The 24229-nt window shown below is 44.7% G+C and overlaps 1 protein-coding gene across 1 annotated transcript in view; it reads right to left on the reverse strand.

Moving 5' to 3' along the window:
* The window catches only part of mtcl1 (microtubule crosslinking factor 1), a 50343-nt gene that overhangs the window by 6251 nt on the left and 19863 nt on the right, over positions 1 to 24229 (reverse strand). Inside the window, exons 4-14 of the mRNA XM_079284663.1 lie at positions 20878 to 20937; positions 19038 to 20420; positions 14646 to 14786; positions 11624 to 11725; positions 10737 to 10961; positions 10176 to 10346; positions 8298 to 8465; positions 4975 to 5232; positions 3890 to 4234; positions 3414 to 3490; positions 1346 to 2912 (exon numbers count right to left, since the gene is read on the reverse strand). Coding sequence (XP_079140789.1) covers positions 1346 to 2912; positions 3414 to 3490; positions 3890 to 4234; positions 4975 to 5232; positions 8298 to 8465; positions 10176 to 10346; positions 10737 to 10961; positions 11624 to 11725; positions 14646 to 14786; positions 19038 to 20420; positions 20878 to 20937 — 4497 coding nt within the window. The remainder of the gene's footprint in view (positions 1 to 1345; positions 2913 to 3413; positions 3491 to 3889; positions 4235 to 4974; positions 5233 to 8297; positions 8466 to 10175; positions 10347 to 10736; positions 10962 to 11623; positions 11726 to 14645; positions 14787 to 19037; positions 20421 to 20877; positions 20938 to 24229) is intronic.

Below are 24229 nucleotides of genomic sequence, written 5' to 3' on the forward strand. Positions count from 1 at the left end.
GACCTACAAGATTGTGATTGTACTTTTTTTCCCACTGTTTTCTGAGACAGACCAAACTAATGAAGTGATCATTTATTCACTGGATTATCAAAAAACTGACCGTAAACGTACTTTTCCAGCAAATACACTGCTTCGTGAAACATATAGCTTTGTTTATAGTTCATTTTGTTTACTGGTGGAAATTTTGAATTGTTTGAAAGGGATTTTTGATGACGACATTTTCCGTTTCCCCCCACTTATCTGTGTATATTTATCCATTTGAGGCACACATTATGATATCGACATATTGCGTGCTAAACTACCGTCGCAATCCATTATCTCCATCCGTCATGCACAGAAGGCATCACTTAGTGAATGACTGCAGAAAACACACACTCCACTATCATCCATAAAATCACACATCAGACTCTAATCTTACTCTCGTCTGTTCTGCAGATCAGTGAGCAGCTCGTGAATCCTTCATGATAGTGAACATATTAATCAGCATATGTGGGATTGTGTTGCATGCTATGGTTTCAAATATACAGCGCGTCTCTTGATATATTGTTTTAATGTACAGCTTTAATACAGCATGACCTACTTTTCTGAAGTTTTAATCTGTCTTTTGTGGCGTGCTGGTAAATACAGTGGACTGAAGGCATTTTTCTTTATATTTCATCATTTAAACATGACCAGAAAGATGCTTTTCTGTCTGTCATTTGTTTTTTTTCCCACAGGTCAGCTGAATGGGTGGTGAAGAGGGCCCGACCGACGTGTCAGCGCACCTGTTCTTGGTTTGTTTTGGTATCGGGGAAATCAAATTGCTTCAAAAACTGGAGCCCCATAAAATGCCGGTTGAACATTGAATCTGAGAATTGCAAATAATGATAAATGACGTAACTCTGTAACTGTGATCTCACTCAGATCATTACTGTGAGATCATTCATTTCACTTCCCCAGTTACCCGACACATACATCAGGTTTCGGTCGGGCCTCAGTGAACGTTAAAGCATAGAAATGAGACAAACTACAAGAAGAAAGTACAGAAGAAGAAGAAGAAGAAGAAGAAGAAACCGTGGAGAGCGTACAGCCATGAAGAAAAGTTCAGTATTTTTGAAGAGGGTCAGATATTTTGACATTACCATTGCATCAGTCAGTGCTTTCCATCTGAGAAAAAAGCAACATTTTAGTGATATTACAGCGTAGTTGTTCAGCTTTTTCTTTGATTAACCACAGATGCCTTAAAGTTTGTCTTCAACCATTACAAGGAAAATCCGAGGCAAAGTCATAAATATTTTTGCGTCATAAAACACGGGCCCCAGATCAAATGAATGAAGCGCTGAATCCAGTGTGTCTGCATATTTACCTCCATACTTCCAGACTGTCCTCTGTCTGAGTCGGCCTGCCTGCTGCTGTCTCTGCTGTGGCTGCTCTGCCCTCCAGCCTGCAGCCGCCGCTCCTCTCTAAAGCTCTGCTCCTGCAGCTTCTTGTTCAGGATGCGGGCGGTGTTTTCAGCCAGCGTGTAGCCCGGCGGGGCCGACAGGTCCTGTCTTATGCTGACCACCTCTGGGTTTTTGTCCCCCTGCGTCTCCACTATAAGCTGCACGGGGCTTGGCGAGCGCCCGCGTACGATCCGCAAGCACTCGTTCCTGGGGTCGAGAGCCCCGTGGGCAGGGCTGGGCTCGGTGGTGAAGGGAGGGGTCGGGTGAGCGCGACTGGGGGACTTGTTGAACTTCTGCATGGAGTCGTAGGCCACGGGGTTGTGGTCGATGATGTTGAAGAGGCTGGAGAGGCCGTCGTTGATGGTGGTGTGGACGGGGCTGTCGCGAGTGGTGGTGGAGCGGGCCCAGGCCGACTCGTTGTTGGTCTTCTGCGGTGTGGTGGGGGTGGGAGCGCGGCTAGTGTTGGGTACCTCAGCCTTGGTGGACGTGGACAGTTTGCGCTGAAGCTTGGGCGAGCCGTACTTTGGCGAGCAGCAGGGTCGCTCAAACTTACTCTGCACGACAGGAGAGTACTGAACCATTCTCAGGCTGCGCGACGGGGAAGAAATAGGCGTCCCGCCACCTTTCGGGGTGAGGCAGCGGTGGGGGCTGCTGGTCAGGTTCCTCAACAGGTCCGTTTGTAGACCCACACTGATGGTCTGAGTGGTCTGAGTGCCTCGCGTGGTCAATCCGTTGGTCTGGCAGGCGGTGTCCCTGACGACGGGCCCTGGCGGTGAACGGATGGCGTTCCTCACAGAGATGGCCACCTCCTTCATGTCGTCACTCATGTTCCTGGAGAGCTGAAGCTCCAGAGAGGATGTGAAGCCCACAGTGGGGCAGATAGGAGACTGGCTAGGAGAAGTCCTCAACGCCCCACCGTCCAGGAGCCCACACGCCCACCTCCCACTGCTAAACACCTCATCTGACCCGCTGGCTCCCACCCCAGCCTCTCCTCCGCCCCTGGCTTTGGTCCCTTTGGCGTACAGGAAGTCTGGGTCTTGGGCAGTAGGGTGCTCAGTTGCCCCAGGTCTGGTGGGGCTGTGGAGCATGTGGACCCCATAGTGGTCCACTCCCACCCCTGCCGCCCCCGCTCCGTTGCCCCTCAGCGGGGACTTGTGGCAGTGCTCGGGGCTGCTCAGGGTGCTGGTGGTCAGGGTGGCGCTGGTGGTGAGGAACCAGGAGGCCGTCTGGAATGGTTCAAGAAGGAGCTCCCCTCCCCGGGCCTCGGGGGGTTTGTCTGTCCACGCTTCCAGGGCAGGATCCCGGCCAGAGGTGGATGCTGGAAAGTCCCAGCCCTTATTGTTGAACTCCTCAATGTACTTGAGGTCGTCCGGGGACAGAGGCGGGGTGACGTCGTCTTGGTCCAGATCACCGTGGCGAGTCTTGTCGGGGAGGAACGGCGAGCTGTCCATTAACCGCTGGAAGTCGCTCATGGAGCACACAGACTTGGCTCTGGACAGGACACAGTTCAGACACAGTTCACTAACACTGAAACCAAACATCACAACCCAATCATGATCTCATATCCTTTACAATTCCCGCTACTGACAGTCAGTCCTAAATATGCGTTCATTTTTAAAAGCAACTTAATGCTTTTAAATGTTTTAAAACTGTCTAAATTATTTAACAGGACTGTGGGCTGGATTTCTTCCTCACCATAACAGAAACTTTCTCAGGAAATTCACCAGAGGCAAACTCCCTGTTACTTCATGTAACAGTTAATAGAATCAATATCCAATCTCTCCCGGGATTGATGTGTATGTATGAGCAACAGAAATGCTGCAGGAGGCTGAATAATCAAGGTCAGACCAGTTGGTCTGGTCAGACCAGTTCTTGGTGATGTATTTACCGTTGACATCTGTTAAAATGCAGCAGAATGAATTTCACGGAATAGTTTACGCATTAAAACTCTCTTTGAACTCAGTTTGACTTGAAGCTTTTTCATGAGGTTACCTGAGCAGACTCCCACCGCCCATCTCGTCATCTGGGCTCGCAAGGTCTACTTCTCTCTCCGAAATCTCATTCAGGGCCTGAAGCACAACAGATACAACAGTTAAATCAGGTGGAAAAGTGTTCAGTGTAGGACGATTTATAGCCACTAACGTCAGGAAAAAAACAAACGAGGAATAAAACACAACTAAAACTAATTTTGAAAGCGTTCTGGCACCATTTTAGCACCACTGTCGTTTCATTGAGTGGTTCTGGCTGCTGCTAATGAAATAGTCTTGCCTGTTCTGAACCAATTAATGAATCATTTCATCTTTAATCACAAAATAGAGAAAAATGGCCATTTTGTCATTGATATTATGAACGATACACAACTTCCCAAATGTCCGTGCTGCAGTTCATATCTCTGCCACTTTGGTGCAAATTGATTTTATGTGTTAAAGCACGACATCAGTAAAGGTGACTTGACTGGTGTACGTTACCTCCTTCATGCAGGGGAACCTCTTCTCACTATCCAGTCTCGAGGGTGAAGGGACCTCCAGGCCGCTGAGGGGGTCCAGAGACAGCGCGTCCAGGAACAGGTTCTCCGTGGGGCCTTTCAGCCTCATCGCAGCCCCTTGCTCCTCCAGCATGACCTCAGAGTCGGAGTGGGAGCGCATGGGAGGGGCAGCAGGGACGGGTGTGGACGTACAGGGGGAGCGTGGGGAGCGCGGCGACCGGAGGGCGTTGCAGGGACTGTCCTGAGGAAAGAACACACCTCCGTGGTCCGAGCCACCTTCTATGACGTCGATGCCCTCGCCCCACCGGGTGTTCAGCTCTCTCTGCATCTGCACAAAGAATGACAGTACATTACAGCCTGACTGATACTGGATTTACTAGGCAAATATTAATGTTGATATTTACGAGTTAAGCACAACTCGGACAACAATATATGAATCAATAATCCTCTTTTACTTAAAACACACAGCATAAACAAACATTTTGAGATGGATCCCTTCATCTTAGGCATTTCTGCACTGACATGTATTGTTATTTATTGGTGCGCCAGTACAAATATCGAACAATAACTCCCTAAATATTCCTGGTCCAGGGGATGTATTACCCTTGTAAGGTCCTTCACATTAACATAAGACACTGTGAGCTACTGAGTAATCCTCCTGCAACATTCGGGCTTCAGTGCCTTGCTTCATGCTCGAGGTTTGAGAAGAACTACATCACTCATTGACTTCCACCCTGCCGGTGTGAGCAGTTCAGTTGGTGACCTGTGCTTTATAGTCAGAATACGCAGCGCTGAACAATGCATCTACTTCCTGCTCCGTGTCTCTATATTCAATCAGTATCAGCAGTTTTACGATCTGTTTTCAGAGTTATTATTCCAGCCACTGCTTTGTATGTTAATATTCTCACACTCGTATCATATTAACCAGCTCATGTTCCTGTTTCCTGTTCCTGTACATGACACACAAGCGAGGTGAGACGCTGCAGTTCGTCTAACTAAATTCTACTATAACTCTATAAACTCTACTATAACTCTTCTTTTCTCTTTCCACCTCCTCCGGTCTCTCACCCTCTCCATCTTGCGTTGGAGCTCCCTCATGCCGCCGTCCCACTCCTGCCTTTCCCGGTCGAAGCGCTCCAGCAGCTCTCCCCTCTCGCGGCTCCACATCTTCTCTCCGTGCTGCAGCTTCCAGCGGAGGTCCAGGGAGGTGCTGTGGCTGTCGGCCAGCAGACGCCGGTGCTCCTCGCGCTCCAGCTTCACGGGCCACTTGGGTTCTTCGGCCGGTTCCCCTTCACCTCGCACCTCGCCCTGTGCCTCCTCCTCCAGCTGGTCAAAGAGCAAAGACACAGGGATGTTGGGTTTGATTCGTCATTATTAAGACAATTATTATGCTGCACAGTATACAAAGAAAAGATAAATCAACACAGGGCATCAATTATTCAGTAACAACTCTGCTGTGAAGATGGACCATAGTGGGTGGAGGAATTACTCTGTGTGGCGTGATGACGTTTAAAGTCCCCGACAGCCGCTGTCGTCTCATTTAACAACCTCCTTCTTAAGACACATAAATGCTTAAAAATGAATTGAAGGGATATTTACTGACGTATTTTATGTCGTAGAACAAAACGTTAAATTCTGTTATGGTTGTGTTCACCAAAGACATTATTTCAAGCATCAAACCAAAAGCCCAGCCAAAAAAAAACCATTCACTTCAAGAGGAGCGAACAGGAAATGCAAAAACGCTGATTCATCGCTGGGTTTTAGGACTCATCTCTGCAGCACTCTATGTGCAAACGGATCTGTTACTGAAATTGGACATCCTGTTCGCTGGAGCAACGCATCCCCACCTATGAGGACCACTGCATTGTTGTAATGCAGGGCTGTTGTCAGTGTGAATACCCGCTAATACAAACCACTGAACTTAAATCCCTCCTATTCACAAGGGAACACAATGAGATTAGGAAAAGGTCAAATTACTAGTAGTTGTTTTGAAGCCTTGAAACCTCAGCTTACATAACTCCCATTCAAATGTTTGTCTTGTATACGTCTACACTGGGTTTGAGAACTGTCTGGTTACATACATGAGCGGAGAAGGTGCAGTAAGAGCTGCCGACTGAACGCTTAGAGCCAAGATGTTAGACATTATAAATATAGCCGGACATTCGGAAGGCTTGGCACGGCGCCAGTGACCCAACTAGAGAATGAAACATGAGCCAGCCTGATATTAATACCTCAAAAATGAATCCGCATATAAAGACACACAGGTGAGGGTAATTTCCACTTCTGCTCTGCTGGGCTGCGTAATAATCCTGACTACAAACCAGGGGTTTGGGGGCATATTTCAGAAGCCTTAATCAGGACGAAGCACAGTGGAGCAAGAGAAGAACTCAACACGGTGTTATCAGAGGAAACCAAGTAAGTCAATTAGTTCTAGATGCCCTCGGTGACCGCTGCTCTGTGGAAGGATACGAGCCGTGTAAAAGATGATCAGATTAACAGCATGAGAGTTAAAAAGATAATCCTCCCTCCTTTAAATCAACTGCTTAATTTGTTCCTCAAGTTGCAGTTAACTTTTTTTTAAATCAGACATAGCTGGGAGAAGACACTGCTCTGCCACTGTCGGTTTCACATTTGATCTTCCAATACATGTGGTCAAGAAACAACATGTTCAATGTCCTTTAAATTGATTACAAGCTTTGTTTTTTCCACATTGTTGGCCACCTGTCCTGATCGTGCTCCGCCCAAAGGGAAAGACAATCTGGAGATGGAGTCAGACACAGCAGACAATGAGGCTCCGACTGCACCGCAAACCATCATGATACCGTTCAACCCCTCTGGGCCACACTGTTGTACCTTTCCGTCAGTTCGTCCACTCAAAACGTAGTATTGATCTTTTTGTCTACCATCAAATTCAAACACATTCTCTTAGTTGTCTTTGGATTTAGGTTTCTTTCCTTGATTTGTCATTTTTTAATGATTTTTTTCATACTGAATGACTTATTTCCAAGAATTTTGGTATGTTTCGGGTGCTCCGCTCTCCTTAAGGCCATTTGATTTCATAGAGAGCCTAGTGAGGCGAGCACCATATACATTTCATATGGTTTTTGGGTGAACTCTTCCTTTAAGAACAGTGCTTGAGTAAAAGTACTTTGTTACTTTTCACCACTGTCGTCTAGTCTTGATGGCCAATGCCAATAACACGAGGTTGGTCCTGACCACAACTACACACATTAAAAATACTCTGTCTTCACATCTAAAGCCACTAAATGTTGGTGTAGCATTTGAATATTTCCCACGTTGGTTTCCCCAATGTGGGATTGGCTCATTTCTCTGCAAACAGGCAGAGTACTTTGTAATGTGAGCAGGGTTATTCAACTGTTTAGCTTGCAAAGACAAAAAAAACAATTATCAAGTGACAACTTTCAAGAGTTGTAAAATCCTGTTTTGTGGTGTTTTTGCGTCTGATAAATCTTCAGACTCATGGATGCGTTTCTCAAACGGCTGTATTTCATCATCTCAGCCCCCCGTGTCTATGGCGTGCTGGTTTTGGACTTTTCATTCTATCTTTTATTGTCATTGTATAAGACAGGATTGCACACAAAATGCAGCCGTATTCCCTTCATGCAACACAAGAAAAACAAAAAACAAAATGAAATCAGCAGTGCATTCCTGCAGTGCATTTTTTGAATTTGCATCAGGAGGAAAGTACCGGTACAAACAAAAACACATCTGCACAGATAATATAGCCACAGCAAAAAACATTTGGGGAAAAAACACATTGGAGGCCTTATACTATAACTGTGAATTTAAACATTTTTGACATTGACCTAATTATCGCTGAACTCCGTACGAAATAAGCGATATCAGCTAGCCATGTTCTCTTCTCTGGTTTAAATCAATATACTCTGATCCTAATCTACAAAGTATTCAAACTTCCATTCGGAATATAAGAGAGTGCTTTAGGCCATTTTGAGTTCACTTAGAAGCGCTGGAAGAATGCTGAATGAATTAGTTTGCACAGTGACAGACTCATTCGTGCCAAGCAGGCAATTCATCATATTCTCATCTTATTGGAAGCTGTCCTTCCTGTTTCAATTGAATTGTTGAGGGGTGATTATGAATTATGTTTTGTCCATTTGTTTGTCACTTGGGATATGGATCAAGGCCAAACTTTATTCCATTGCTGTACTCTCAAAATGACAGGGATCGGCCCTTAGGGGAAGTTAAACAGCAATAAAAAAAGATTTGTTTTTTCTCTCCTTATTACGGCTTTGCCCTGAGTGGGATTTCATCCGTGGAGAAGGCAACGTGTTTACTGTCACCTTGCTGCTTATTGAATGCACCGCCAGTTTTCTATCCCCTTAAGGTGGGCGCTGAGACGCCATCTGTACCTGGGCTAACTGGCACTTCATCTCTGCCCACTTGACCTCCCAGGCGGCTTTGTCATTGGCGTAGGACTGCTGCAGTTGGCATCGCAGCGACTCCTCCTCCTGCAGCTCCATTTGAAACTCCTCCAGCAGCGTCCGCAGGGCCTGCAGCACTTGCCGGTTCTCCCCAAACTGTACGAAGCGGATCGAGACAAAACAATCATTTAGGAAAGGTTAATCCAACACACTCAGACACACACATGGACGTGGCAAGTTCAGCAAGTTCTGTCCTTATCTCGATGGGCTTGTCTCTTGTTTGTGTCCTTTGTTTCTCTGTAAAGCTCTTTGGGACAAACCTGCTTTGTGAGTGCTTTATCAATCAATTTCACTTGAACTTCTCCATCCGGTTTCTCATCTGTCTCCTGCTCTTCTTCTTATTTTATCCTTGTCCTTTCCCATCCCACCTTGACAATTAAACACTAAAACCTGTACACACAGTTGGGTGTACATATAAAATCTTACGCTCAAAAATCCTAACTTGAAATGAAGTGAAATCCCTCTGAGTAGTGCAGTAATTGAAGACGAAGTATTTATTTTAGTCCATTTTCGATGCAGGGGGTTTGAGACAGTGAAGAGCGTGTTTTTCCTGCATAGAGAGGTGTGTGGAGAACTGTTTGCCTCTGGTGGTCCTGCTGTGGAGACTCCTCAGGTCTTGGCAGGAGGCAGTGAAGCACAAAGGAGTCTGTGAGCAAAACATCACCTCGAGGTTTCACTGCAGCGCCGCCGGCTCGGCCAGCCTGCGCTGTGAACGCGATATGAGCTCAGGTGCTAAAAGGCCAGTGCACTTCAGTCCAGTATAACCAGGAAGCAAAGGGGGCCTCACATGAGCAACTTTCCATACGAGCATAAACGACAACCTTCCTTTATCTTCTTTTGTGTATCTATCTGTGAAACCTTCGGCAGTATGGAGAACAGACGCTCCTTTTGTCTTCTTTTGCATTTAATTAACTGATGAGTGTCCATGTTTTTGTGTACTCAAAAATAATTACTGCCTCTAACTCGTTATCTAGGCCAAATTTATCATCTGCATACCATGCCAAAGTGCTCTAATAAGCGGCTGCCAAACATGCATTTGAAACAATGAACGAGAGAAATGTAAAAGCTCAACACACACACAGAGTTACGACTATAGAAATTAATATTTGTTTTTACAAACACTTGAAATGATGAAAGCACTTGCAAATGACCAGGTAGTACAACATGTAACCATACTATTTCTTTGTACTTCAACTTTACAGTTATAGTGTTCATTACGTGTATGTTTTTATGTGAGTATAATATAACTGTATACTATCTTTTTTAGTGTAGGATTCTCCCTTGCTACAATTACTGAAGTGTTTCTATTGTATTTTACCGATTTTGTTTTTCTTCTTTAATATCTTTGTATTAATTAACATTTCTGTGTGTAGCATGGAGGGGCTACATTATTAAATTCATCTAAAGCTGAATAAGTAAGGACTAATGCACATGCTTAGGAATGTATCTGTACAGTTATAATTCATACAACACAAACTTATAAAACAAAGAATATGTTGTTTCCAAAGCATGATGAAACAAAATTAGTTTGACAGAGCGGCGAAAGATAAATAATGAGCTGATTTCAGCCGTGTGTCGGTTTTTCAAAATGCTATGGACCCTCTTGTCTCCGCTGTATTTGATTTTTCAGCATAGGCTCAGGTAAATCTGTTTGAAAGCTTCTAGATCACAACATGGCTGAAAACTTGACTCTTGTTAAATAATGCTATGTTCAGAAAGTTGAGTCACTGAAATGGCAATTTATCATAATTTTGTCTGAATAAAATGAATGCCAAAAACCAGTGGAGGAGTTGTAAACGTGAGTACCTGTCTTTGATGCTGCAGGTGTCGATCAGGCGACGGCAGAGGGATGATGGGCCCAGGGTCGGGGGCGTTCCCTGGAGATTGTGGTAAACACGGTCTGTCGTCTCCATCCGACTCCCCCTCCGCCTGCTCCGTCATCACTCCCAGCTCTGGGATGCCCTCCAACTTCTCAAAAATGGAACAGATGATAAGGCCATGAAAAGCCTGTGTTTTAAATCACGCACTAATTTATTCTGTACCAACACATTCTGTTTCAGGCTCACAGTCGCTGAGCTTATCCCAGCATGCAATGGGGCAGAAGGCAGAGAAACGCCTAATTTTCCTCATTTGTCGAATGTTCACTCCTTTCCCAATCACACGCATCTTCGCAAACAACCTTATCATTTAAAATACTTTGGACTTGCACGTCAGTGCAAGAGCTGTGATAATTCAGGAGAAAAGACTTCCCGGCAAAGAGCCAAACTGAACATTTGAACATCTCATTCCCAGTGCTCGACTCAACTCATGCCGGGAGATGTTTGAAAAACCTAAACCTGCCTCCGACGTATTAAACCTCTGACTCACCTCCGGGTTCGCCGTCTCCTCTTCGGAGTCGTCCTTGCGGCCGAGCCTCCAGTGCATGAGGATCCACCTGAGCTTCATGTAGAAGATGATGTTGTTGCGTCTGAAGAGGCGAACCTCCTGTTGCAGCAGGGCTCTCTCCTGAGGCCAGGGCACCTCATGGGTCTGAAGTCCCTGCAACTCCAGACCTGCACGCTGGGCCTCCAGATGCAGTCGCTCGTCTTCCTGCTGTGGAAGGGACCGGAGGAAAGACGAGCTTCACATCGACGGTAAAAGGTTTCATTCCAAACCGTCATACTCAAATAATAATGGTAAGTGAGGATATGCAACCTCATGCAATGTTTCAGTAGGTCTATTGGTTAAATAATAAATATATCATATGATCATTTATGGCCAGACATTTGTATATATATACAAATAAACATGTACAAATACACATATATCCAAATTGCTTTTTTGTCCAACCAACGGTAAAAAAAAACAACCCAAAGACATTCTGTTTAATTTCAGAATATTAAGAAAACTAGGACATTTTTATGATTTTGTGTGCTTAAAATGACAAAATGTTTGTATTTTAAAACATAGACCCAGACTTCTACGCACCATTTCTTTTCTTTTTTTCCAACTTTTCATCTTTGATTAAAAGGATAATGTCGTACAAAAAAGGGGCTTAGTGTAAATTGCATGCGACACAATGGAGACAGTTCAACATCCATCAAAGTCTAAAACAAAATTCAGTTATGGATATTAAAGCAAAGACTTTCTTTCCTCTCCAGTGGTGACACTTAATTTAAATCATGTTGAAACTCCAGCAAAGACAGCAGAACAAATGAAGTGTGCTGCTGGTGCTCCTACGCTCACACATTGTGTGACTGACGGCATGACTGTACCTGAGGAAGAGGACCGACAGCCTCTTCTTCCTCCGCCGCTGCTCTCAGCCTTCGCTCGTGATCCAGACGAAACTGGATGTCAGCAGCAGGCGTGTCCCGGAGCTGAACCCACAACAGCACAGCACACGGTTACTTTAAAAACACTTTGGCTCAATGACATCACATGTCGATATCTCGCTATCGTCCCGTTTGTCTCTCGGTAAAGCTGTATTTGATAGTCGAACTAAATCACACGGTCTTCTGTATTAGGTGATTACGCTTGATTGTATTTGTGCTCTACGATTTCCACTGCGACTCTAAAACTCACTGAAAAGCCTCAAATGAGGTCTGACTTTCACACAAGAGGAATCCCATTATACCTTCTTCTACAATGTCTCAGGAAGTGATTATGATTTAATGCTGCACATGTTTTGATCTGGACTTAATATTTCTTCATCTAGCAACTTCAAAGCTTTTTGATAAAACCTCAAACGAAAGCATATCAAATCTCAAGGGAGTCGTTTAACATTTTTAGAAAGAGAAGATCGATATCACTCATGTGTCTCCACGAAATATGACGCTACAACTAGCAGGCAGTTAGCTTAGCTAACATGAAACTGGGGAAACAGCTAGCCTGGCTCTCTCCAAAAGGAACAAAAATGTGAATACCAGCACCTTTAAAGTAAAAATGACTTCCTGGAGTGTGGACATCACTATGAAGTTCTCAGGCAAAAGGTGGAGATTCCAGGAAGTCACACAAATAAATAGTTTGGCACAAAACCCCCTCTGAGATTGCAACTCCTCTCTTTTCACTTTACTATTTGTTGCACGGATGAAACAAACAAGACATAACTTATTGAGCCTTCAGACAGAGCCAGGCTAGCAGTTTCATCCTGTTTCCAGTCTTTATGCTAAGCTAAGCTAACCGACTGCTGGCTGTGACTTCATATTGTCCGTGTCAGAGCGGTATCGATCTTCTCATCCAACGCTCAGCGAGAAAGCAAATAAGTGTGTTTCTCAAAACGATGTCCAACTCATTCGCGTCCTTTTCTTTGAATTATCAAAAGGTTACTTTAATGAAGAGGATACTGATGATAAACTGTGATAAACAAAATGACTGAATAAATACTGTATATTTAAACAGCGAACGTACTCTACTAGAGCTGTACGACACCAACAACACATCGAAAGAGCTCAGAGAAAGCTTTCTCTAGATCATGATTTCTATCAACGCTACTAAACCTTGTGACGGGCATTATTTCCAAGAAATGCACTTTAGGATTTTCCTACAGGTGAATAAATGCTCATAGGGAAATGAGATGCTTATGTTTATGGCTTTGAATGTAATGATTCTTCAACTCCTTTACAAGACGTCCCTGTCCGTCCTCCTAAACAGTGCAGACTTTGACAATTTGGAAATTGCAGCGTTTTTTTTAATGCGATTCCCTTCTTCCATCCGATCGGGGCCGTTTACTGTACCCTCCAACAGTAAGTTGAGCTGTTCAGTGAGTACTGACCCTGGATCACCTCCCTGTCAGCCCAAATGTCAAATGCAAATCACACAGGCCTACAGCGCAGAGCTAATCCGGCCACATTTGAGCCGCTTTCACATTCATTCATTTCACCTCACAGATTACACTGCGGCAGAGAGAGACACAAAGAGATATCCACACAGATGTGCAAGAACTGTAACTGTCACAGTAACGTGTCACATTACCGCTGCCAGAACTCATTACACAACAGCGGGCAATGTTTTCTATCAACACAAGCATGAGGCAGCGATTATGAATCATCAGTGTCCAGCCGGTTTATTAAAGAGTCAAGTCACTGAAGGGTTTAACAGATCTGTGCCGCAGTAACGTTACTACTTGCCTCCATGATTGTGTGTGTGTTAAAGTGTATTGTGACACTTCTGTGTAAACTGCACTTTCACATCCATTTAATCTGCTGAGTCGGAGTCATGACGGTGCAGCTGGTAGTGATGAAGCGATGCCAGAGGGCTTCGCGACAGAGTGCAGACTCAGCCGTGATACACTGAGTGCAGACATACGCCGAACAAGTCGATATACTGTAGCTGTCTTGCACTGCTTTAGAGGGCAACAAACTACAACATGCAATCGAAACACTTGGTGCAAGAAATGCGCAAGAATTTAAGGAGCGCCTCGTAACTCTGAAGTTCTACGGCTGCAATCTACTTTCTACTCGTTCCTTTGAAATCAGTAAAAGAAGAAATGTGGTGCGGTGTTTTAGAATTTTAAATCAAAAGGTTATAAAATAAATCAATAAAGATCAGTGGCTGTGGGAGCGGATATTTCGTGTGAAAGTAGAGTGAAATTGTGTTCAGCATTAAAAAAAAATGGCCGTGGCTGGAGTGTCACTCGACATGCTGGACTGAGCGGCCTTCTGATCGAAACCAACCAAATTCAAAATCAGCCAAATTGAAAGTTTATCGTGCTCAGAGGCACGTTGTATATTTTGGTAGAGATGTGAGAAGGCTCCTTGTGGGACAAACAATATTTGAAGATTTGACTTTAACTGTATATACATAGAAGTATTGCAGATAAACTTGTTAAACTTTGAAAATCTTTTTCAGGTTTTAATCTGTACTCCTCAGAACTGACCAGCATCTGTGACTGCTATAAACTGCTTTACTGTAAGTTAAGTCTTTCTTACCATGGTGCGCTGCTTCTCAGGCTAGCACATATTCCAAAAACAAACCCCCAAATAATATATTTTCAGTATAATGACCCTTATTTTAGTCATTTTAGGTGTGTCCATAACATGACAACTTTCAAAATTTGTAAAAGCGTGATTCGATTATTTCCATTCATATATTTGCCTGTATGAAGCATTTAATTAAATAAAAAATGACACCGTTTTGGGGGCGTCTACAGGCTCTGCAGAGCTGTATTTCACAACATTTCCCCATTGGAAAGAAAGGACTTGTCGCTCCACAGAGAAGAAACCAAACCAGATTTGTGTTTGAATCAATATAAATGATTAGAACATCAAGTTCAGGTTGACAGAAGGCCCGTGCACTGACCTCTGCTCTTAAAGCCAGGGGCCTGTGGTACCTAGTGAGTCCCGTGGCTCCCCTGCTCTGGGCCTGGCCCCAACCCTGGCTCTGGGGCTCCACGCCTCGCTCCTGTCCTAGACGCCACTCCAGCTCATCCCTCTGACCGGACTGTGAGTGACGTGGGGTGGGGGAGGGGAGGGGAGGGAAGGGGGTCGTGGACGGTGGGTGTGAGGGGATGGGGGACAGGTGCAGGATAGCGGTGGTGGTATTGGGGGAGATGTGTGAGGTGGATTGTGGACAAAACAGACAGAAGACAACAAACGGAGTAAGGGGATGAGCGGGACAAGAGCGGGCGGGGAAAATAAACAAAAACAAAACAGAAAATGGGTAAAGAACATAAGCTGAAGGGGGAAAATGAACAGACTACACGGTGTGGAGAAGAACAAACGGACTAGAGTACGAAGAAAAGCGCAAAGAGAAGGACCAACTTAAAGATGACGGCGTATGAGAGAGATGAGAAGAGAACGAGAATGAGGATGAACAAAATCATGGGCTGAAACATCTGGCGGGAACACAAAGAGGAACAAAGAGAGGGAATCGGGGGGGGGGGGAAGAATAATGCAAAACACTTGTTATGAAGCGCATGCAATGAGGGATACATGAGTCCAAACCAACAGCTGAGAGGTACCACAGCAAACTGCAGCGCGAGAGCTAGCACGCTAAAGGTGTCCAACACATGCCTGTGCACAGCCGTGCGTGTTGTAGAAGCAGTCAGCTCAGGAAAGTTGCATCTTGAGCATGATGCACATTGTTTACAGACAATACAGCATTTTAAATACACTGGAGGCATTTGAGGATGAAGACAGGGCCGTGGTTATATGACTGGGTGAGGATTCTTCCACGCTAGCAGGAACTTGATGCTATTGTGCCAAATAGCTATCTACATAAGTGTGCAACATTCAGACATGTTCTCAAAGTTGTGACTTCCATATCTTGAAACTATTGTCACGTATTTACATTTTTATCTCATTATTATCTGTAATTTCAAGAGCTGCACCGTTGAATTGTGTATCGAATCATTGGTAATTTTATAATAATACAGTAGTTTTGTCATGACTATGAGAAACATAAGAGAAAACATTTCTAACACTTGAAGATAATTCTGAAATACAAATCTTGTAATAAGTGTGCAAGATTCTTTGGTTTCTTCACGATCAGCATCTTGTAACATATGATAAACTTTCATCTCATATCTATACTTTTATCACATAAGTGTCTGGTAAAGCTCTCATAATTACAAGATACTAATTTTACTTGATGATCTTGGCACCAAAACATCATCATAAAGATTGAAACTGCAGGATACTTTGGTTATCTTAAGATCCACATCCGAGATACTAAAGTCAGACTTACAAGAAATCGTTACATAACATAATCATTTACAAGATAATTATGAGATGAACATCTTGTAATGATGACATACGGCTCTTGTTATTATGAGATAAATATAATAAATAATAGGACTCTGAGATAATAACGGAGAGAAAACAGCTCAATTTCTTTTCTCTGGTGAATCGTCTGGAGATCATTTTTTTTTCATGGATTATATTTACCTCCTCTTTGCTGCTGCAGTGACTATTTATGCTCTTAATCCACTCCATTTCACTCCACTGCTCTACAGCTTTGTTTACCTTCAACAACTCTCAATGGACTCGAGGCCTTTTTGCTTTGAACAGGTCGTTAGTACAGCGGTGAGCTTCGAGGAAACCACCCAGCTTCATCCAGACTAACCAGAGAGCCGTACACGCAAAGGAGCAACGCAGAAACAAGTCATTGGCTGGAATCAGCAATGGAGGAGGCTTCCCTCCATTATCGCTACCAAGCGGATTAAGGTTCTTGAAGTGAGAAATATTTGAGGAGACATTTGTTTTATTCCAATACGACTGATTGGAAAACACACCTATAGATGCCTCTGCCTGATCATGCAGCACAGAGATAATGAACCTGCTTTGGTACACAGTGTGTTGACATGTTGACTGACGCTAAGCTGCAATAAAGCAAGAACATAAAGCAGGGTGACAGCCAGCGGGGTTCTTCCACAGGCGACTCACACTGCAGCGCCATGTAACTCTGTTTTTCTTATCCAACAGAAGTTATTTTAGACAGTGCACACATTTTTATGGTTCGTCTCCTTAGCAACACCATGGAGTAACCAGTCCCACGTGTCTGATGATGTGTGGTTTAAACATAATAGCTACACTATTTGTGCGTCATAATGAGTCACACAAATGATAGCACGGTGGAGCAGAGCTGCAGAGAGAGAAGCATTACTTAACTTCCTCATGCATGCAACAGGAAAAGGCTTTGAATCAAGCCAAATGGAAGAAGCTGCCATAACTCCTGGAGTACTCCATTCATACCAAGCACCCTCTCAAGCACCCTTCCTAAGCACCCTCCCATTTGCCCTGGCTGACTGGAAGCAGGGCGGCTGCAGACAGTGAGTGCAGGGAGAAGGAGGCAGGCAGGGCTGCTGGCTATGACGATGTGCATGGAGATGCAGATGTGAATGTGGCAGCAGCAAGCGATGGTGGGTCGGGGGAGGGGTGGCGGTAATGCCAGCGTGGTGGAGCTGGGCGGCTCATGTCGGAGCGGGGGTGCTGCTAAGTCAGCCTGTTCTGGCACTGGACGTCTCTCAATAGTCCTACTTGGGGCTTTAAATTAAAGGTTCGGATGTTTTCAAGCCTATGACACCTCATCAGTCTCATGATGCTCTAATCCCACATCACTTTCTCTGCAAGTGGGTGACCAATCCAAACGCTTGGTGAATTCTGCGTCACAATTATAGGAAAAACCAACACTGGAGAATCAAAAACCGGCATCGTTTAAGCTAGATATCTCCCTGGCGACTATTCTGACAACTCCTGCTTCAAACCCAGTGAGAAGAATCACGAGGCCCAGATTTCACCGTCTGTATTAATTGCTGAAAATCAAGATCAAGCGAGCTTTTGCTCTTCTGCTCCACGGGAGGTTTCTGTGCTCCCTGATCTCGCCTCAGGACACCGGTGTTCTCATTGGACAAGCAGCAACTCCGCACCTGTTGTAGCGCGACTCCATTGTAGTGAGAAACGGGGGACAAAATCCACTGACACCTCACTCTGTGCAAAAAAGCTGTTTTTTTTAAATTGAGTCAGGGTTGATTTGAGCCTTCAGCAGCCTGAGTATAACAGATTAAGTCACACATTTGAAAAGTGCACACATTTGGTCAACTAAAATGAGCTTTGAGCATATTAGCTTTGTCTGACATTAAAATTAGCGTTGCACTCCTGTAACATAACCAGAGTTGCGATAAAAAAGTAAAAAAAAACAAAAGAGAGAGAGATTAAAATCAATGCAACAGATGAGATCCCTCGTCTTTTCTATTCCATGCATTCTTCCTCCTTGTCAAAACCTGGCGCCTACATCACCAACAAAGCAACTCAACCTCAACCTTAAGCTAGTAGTGGCTAATGTAGCATCGAGCTGCTCGCCTGAAGCAGAGATGAGGAGCGACAGTGATCTGGTAATCTCCCTTCTTTTTTAACTCCGCACCAACACATTTTAAAACTTGGAGTCTTCAGCACCAATCAAGCTCATCGGACGTCACACAGCTCCCTCTGGAGACACTAAAGTCTTTATACAACGCCTGCATTTTCTCCCCTATTTCTCTCAACATACGTACTGGCATATAAATATTGTATATGGATAGACTTGAAAGAATCCGAACCTATCCTAAAAGCTATGTTTGCCTACAACTTAATGCGACTCACATTGACAGGCATGGCTGTGGATAGTGTGTGTCCCGCTGCAGATGGACGGCGCTGCCACTATCTTTAAAACAGGAGTAGACAAAACTCTTTGGTCTGCAAAATCCTGTCAAATAGCAGACAGCCACGAGAAAACCCACTGGTGTATTTGTAAATGTGAGAATTCATTTAGGTTTGGTAGGTAATGGCCCTAAGTGTGCGGTCATTAGTACAGCATTTAAGTCCAAAGTAAACTAAATAAGATCCTCGGTCACCACTGTGTACAAAAACACAGATCTAATTAAAGCAATGAAGCCATTTGTTGCATTATTGTCTTGTCTCCGTGATGTTGCTTGGACAATCTGAAGGGTTGCTTTTGAGGTTGGATGCATAACAATGTTCTTATGCAAGATTTTAGAAGAAGATCCTGTTTGCATCATCGAAAGTATAGACTTTTTCCTCATCATCGCTAACTGTCATACTGGCTGACAGGCCTTCTCCTTAATTATTGATATATTGTCATTTCTCTTTGTGCAAAAGAACCAAGCAGCCACAGAAAGAAAACCTCTTAACGTACTGAGGGATGTCCCCTTTAAACAGCAGAAAAGGCCACAAGAAGTCCATCCCTTGAACTTACCTGGAAGTCTGTAACCAGGTCTCTTCCAAAGGTGCCAATGGGAGAGTCACGGGACATGGAGGTGACTGTGGACAGGAAGCTGCTGGACTCTGTGAGGTTTGGCATGGGTGACAGATCGTCTGTCCTTTCTCTCAGCACCTCCCCCACATGGTCCAGCTTCTCCATGAAGATGTGCAGCTCAGTGCGGAAAGCCTTCATGCGAGTGTTGATGGTGTCCAGGACTTGGGTGTCGGGTTTGGATCCAGACGACTCCCCTCCTTCCAGGCTCTCTCCCGTCGTCACCAGCAGCCTGCCCTCAAAGATCAGACTGTCTGTGTCCGTGATCAGACGGTCCACCGTATTCCCGAGCCTATCCGCCTCGCGTTTCACGTTGGAGAACGACTCACGTTCTTCTCTCCTGCGGTTGGCCAGTTCAGTGGCGCTGAGCTCACTGCCATCCGACGGTTTGATGCTTCCGAACCCTGAGGTGGTTGCGGTTTTCTCGAACAGGTCTTCGGAGTCACTCTCGCCCCCGATGGGCCCTTCTCTCTTGGGGTGGAGGAGAAGAAGACGCCCTGCCTCCTCTTCCTCAGCTGCTTCTCGCCGGCCTGCATCACTCTCTGCGTCGCTGTCTCGAGGGCTGCCGGTGCGCAGGCCCAGGTGTGCAGCCAGGTCACAGCGCTGGACATTGGACACGAGGACTCGGTTCTCGTACTGCAGCTTCATCACCTTTCCACTCAGCTCATTGATCTGCATCCTAGCTGATTTCAGCTCCTCCATCATCAACCCACCGCTGGAGCTGTTGCCGTTCCCCCCATTACCAGGTTTAAACAGGCCTCCCTCACTGCCCTCCTCGCCAACAGAGCTGCTGCTGGGGCCGAACTTGAAGCGATTGAGTTCAGATGTCAGCTGCCGGTTGTGGTCCTCAATCTCTGAGATGGAGCGGCGCAGCAGCTCAGCCTCCTCCTCCACAAATTGCAGATGGCGACGTAGCTCACTTGCCGAATCCAGCGCGTCACCGCCGTATGGCGACGAGGGCATGCTGGAGAATGGTTCCCGCCCAAAGCAGTCTCTTTCATACTGACAGCGAACGTCTTCGTTTTCCGCCCGCAGGCTGCGGTTCTCCACTTCCAGCTCCACGATCTTTCTGCCCAGGATGTTAGCCTCCTCCTCCACCAGCTTCAGCCGTAATCTCAGCTCGGCCTCCCGAGTGGTGTGAGGACCCCCACCCGAGCACTCGGCCAGAGCAAGGGGACTGTCCACGTCCCCGTAAACTGACTTGTACTTCTGCAGCTCCTGCTCCAGTTCGTCCTTCTCCCGGCCCAGCTTCGCCATCTTTTTTCTCATTAGGCCGGACTCCTCTTTGGAAAACTGGAGCTGGCACCTGAGGTCTGCACTGTCCTCCTAGCAAGGTGATAGGGATGAGGATGTCACAATTAAAAACTTGAAGGGATAAAGTTGGTCATATTTGATAACTTTTTCATTGTTGACAAACAGCTGCATGGCACTGTACAGGAGTGAATGGTGCATTTGTTGGGGACTATTTTCAGCAGTGGATTTATCTGATACATTTACAGCAGTAGGACAGTGTATGTGAGATTGTGTCAACATAAACCACAGTTTCCTAAGTAACGAAGGGACATGTAACCCAGTGCAACAGTGTGGTGTATACAGTATATATATACTAGAGGTTTGGCTACACAGCCAGTACTTATTATTGTTGTTTTCATGGGATTTATTGACACAAAGACAAATATAGAATATCAACAAGCTTATCCTTTTATGCCTGTAGCATACAATATTTCATGATCAGGAATTCCGAGGGAATTCAATGAATAATGTCTTTAGAATTGTTTTTTACCTGACTCGTGGGCTTCTTGTCTTTAAATGTTTCCCTGCTTCCTCGTCTCCTCAGTGCAGTCTGTAAAACAACAAGGAAGAAGGATGTAAGACATGTGATCATGTACAACATTATTGAAATATTCTCCAGCATTCAGTGGTGCTGCTAGAGGGAAACAGAAAGTTATATAAACCAACACACGGCACACCGATAAAAGCAATGAATGAGGCTTTGTGGATCCAATAGTGAGCATCTCTGCAGTTTTAGGATCCTATTGAGATTTCCATACATCACAAAGCCAGCGTTTATACAGACATGCGCAATAACTCTCAATCACAGTAATGATGATGGCACCGCATAACACCAATGCATCGGAACAAATATATTTAACAGCATTTGCACCAACTCCCCGAATATGAAGCAGACTCTGCAAAAGGCCAGAAGAACATTAATCTACGGGGATTTCTTCCATAACATTTCCAGCATCAGGTCAAAGCTAAGTCTATTTACTCCACAGCAGACTGAAGATCACATGACATAACATCTGGGTACCATGTCAGTCTTACAGCGAGTGGATGGACACGATGAGTGATTCACATGTTGTAATGTAAATTGTCAGCCAGACAATTCTGCTCAGCCTTAAGAACATGTGCTGTCGTGTATTTCTTTATTTATTTTTGTATGTATGATGCACCAGGGTGCTTTAGATCCCATTCAGAGCTCAGTGTGACAGACGACTTATCCCGCACGCAAAGCCCGGATAAAACAGGGTCCTCTGCACACCGGCTTAGTGACTAATAAAATCATTCTATTTGATCAAGTCTGCGCACTTTCTCTCACCATCGGCTGCGGTTCCATAAGACAGCGGCAAGATGAGGGAAAGGAGAGAGGAATCGAAGAGAGGAGAGAGAGAGAGAGGGAGAGGGAGAGATCCCCCTCTCTAAATGCAGAGTGCAGAGCTTTCAAGTGTGAACCTTTTTCCAGGAACAGATTGCTGTCGGAGTTATTTAAAGGTCCTGACGATCAGTTAAGCCAGGCTCTTCTGTAGGGGGCATGACTTGACATTAATATTTTCTAATCTCAGGCTCACAATCATATTTCAATGTACGAATCATTCGCGGTCATTTTAGTAAGGCTGCAGCAAATGATTTGTTTCAATATTTTTTAAGGGGATTTATTGTTAGAGGGGACGTATCATGCTCATTTTCAGGTTCTACTTTGGGCTTCTGTTAGAACATGTGTAAATGTTCAAAAACACATTATTTTTCTCCTACTGTTTGTCTGAATATATCTGTATTCACCCTCCGTCAGAAATGCTCCATTTTGGCGCCTGTCTCTTTAAGCTCCACCTCACAGAAAAGCCCAGTCTGCTCTGATTGTCTTGCGAGAAAAATACAGTGCACCTCTGCAAAGGTAGTTCTCGTCTCACAGTTTGTGGGTTGGTAAAAAAAGTGAGTTTTTCATGATTTGTCCCCTTTGAGACTACACTGAAAAAAAAAAGAAAAACAAGTGAGACAAGGTGAGGTCTTCAAAAGATTTTTGTGTGTTTTTTTTACCACTTGAGGATTAAGTATTTTAAATGTAACTGAATTTTACCGAATTAAAAGCAGTTTTTCAGCTGCTGCTGTCTAAAGATACAATGGTCTTCTTCTACTTCTCTCTCATTTTTAGGCCTTGTACAAAGCAAACCAGTCGATCTGTTGCCAACCAAAATAGACCAGTAGGACAGTGTGAATCATTCATGGCCAGACGGCTGGAAAGTGTGAGGGTGAACCTGTTTTGCCCGGAGCAGGGACAGACCTTGACTCAGTCGCTGGATCTGTGGCAGAAAGGGAGCGCCTACTTAGAAACAGCACCAAAACATGAACATCACCATATAGTGGAAGGTCATCGCTGCAGAAAGCGATACGTGTCTCCTAAAACCCAGTTCTGTGACACATCTTACCTTCCTGAAGCACTGAAGGCAGCTTTCTTTTGCTGCTCAAAACAAGTTCTCCGTTTGGGAGCGTTTTCTGACCAATAATTTCTAATTTGTCTTTCATCAACATGTCACTGTTGAAAACACAGAAGAGGGTCGAGCTTCCCTCTTGTTGGCATCACTTCAAGAGTTTCTGTGTCCGATCCAAACTCAACTTCTGTGCTGGTTTATTCAAAGGCAGCAACTCACTGCGAGCTGAATGCAGAAAGGCTGATAGCACATGCGTTACTTGGCTCGCAACGATTACATGATGTGTTCGACGTGTTGTTAAGATCTCGTCACGGCACCAACTCTCTGATTTTTCTTTTCAAAAGGAAAAATAAGCAGATTTCTTTATTACCATATTTAACTTCAAGTCAAGTTCAATCTTTGAATGTTGTGCCAAATGTCAGAATGAACGAAATGGGAGTGATGACACGCTGTTATTGTGTACCTCATGGCAAGCACCAATGCACGGATTAGTTCATATCACCCATTTCAGCCTCGGGAATCATCTCCAAGACGACAATTGTTCTGTTTTTTTGATGACGACAGACCGTAATTCACACTTTACTCCAGTTTATTTGACGGCTACATTAAACGTGTGACTCCTCACCCGTCCGTCCCGGTTCCCCCCCCTCCCCTCCCGTCCGTCCCTTCTGGTCCAGTCTCAGCTTTGCGTCTGTGTCAGTATCTCAAACACCAGTCGTGGTTTAATTCTGGTGACAAAGCTAATCTCTCAGGGGAGACAGCGGATTAGACGACATCTTGTGCAAAGCTCCTCACAACCCCAGACTGCCACAAGGCAGGGATCCCTGTTCACTGTGTACAGAAGTCAATCTGAGGCTCAGAACTGTGAGATCGGAGAATAAATAACACAAATCAAATACTTTGTCTGAGTCAATTACCTACCTGTCAGTTAAAATAGTATCAAAGCAACAATTTCATGAGATGTAATGTGATAAATTCTTTGAAGAATGACAGAGCTCATAAAAGATACCTTCTTAATGTTTTATTATTAATTACGCCTGCTGTCTACCCTTTTTGTTGTTTTTAGAAAACATTCAGGGAGACACACAAAAGCCTTGAATATGTTTGAAAGCAGAACAACACAACGTCACGACTGAAGCTGCTTGTACGACGAGTATATCATGTTCTCTCCTAATGAGCATTAGTTTATCTATAGCGGGAGCATCTGTTATAGACACAGCTAAACACTTCGATTGGACAAGTTGTTACTTTATCAGCAAGCTGCTACAACTGTCAGCAATGCTTCTGGGAAATAATATAAATGCACGCTAGAGCGAGCAGATTTGAGTTTTAGAAGAGAAAGCCACTCATACAGCCACGGTCCTAATCACAGGGTATTATCAATATCAATACGATTAGCCTCCTCCTATACTCCTATAACACTGT

The sequence above is a fragment of the Melanostigma gelatinosum genome (genome assembly GCF_949748355.1).
Source record: "Melanostigma gelatinosum genome assembly, chromosome: 15".
Classification (NCBI taxonomy): domain Eukaryota; kingdom Metazoa; phylum Chordata; class Actinopteri; order Perciformes; family Zoarcidae; genus Melanostigma; species Melanostigma gelatinosum.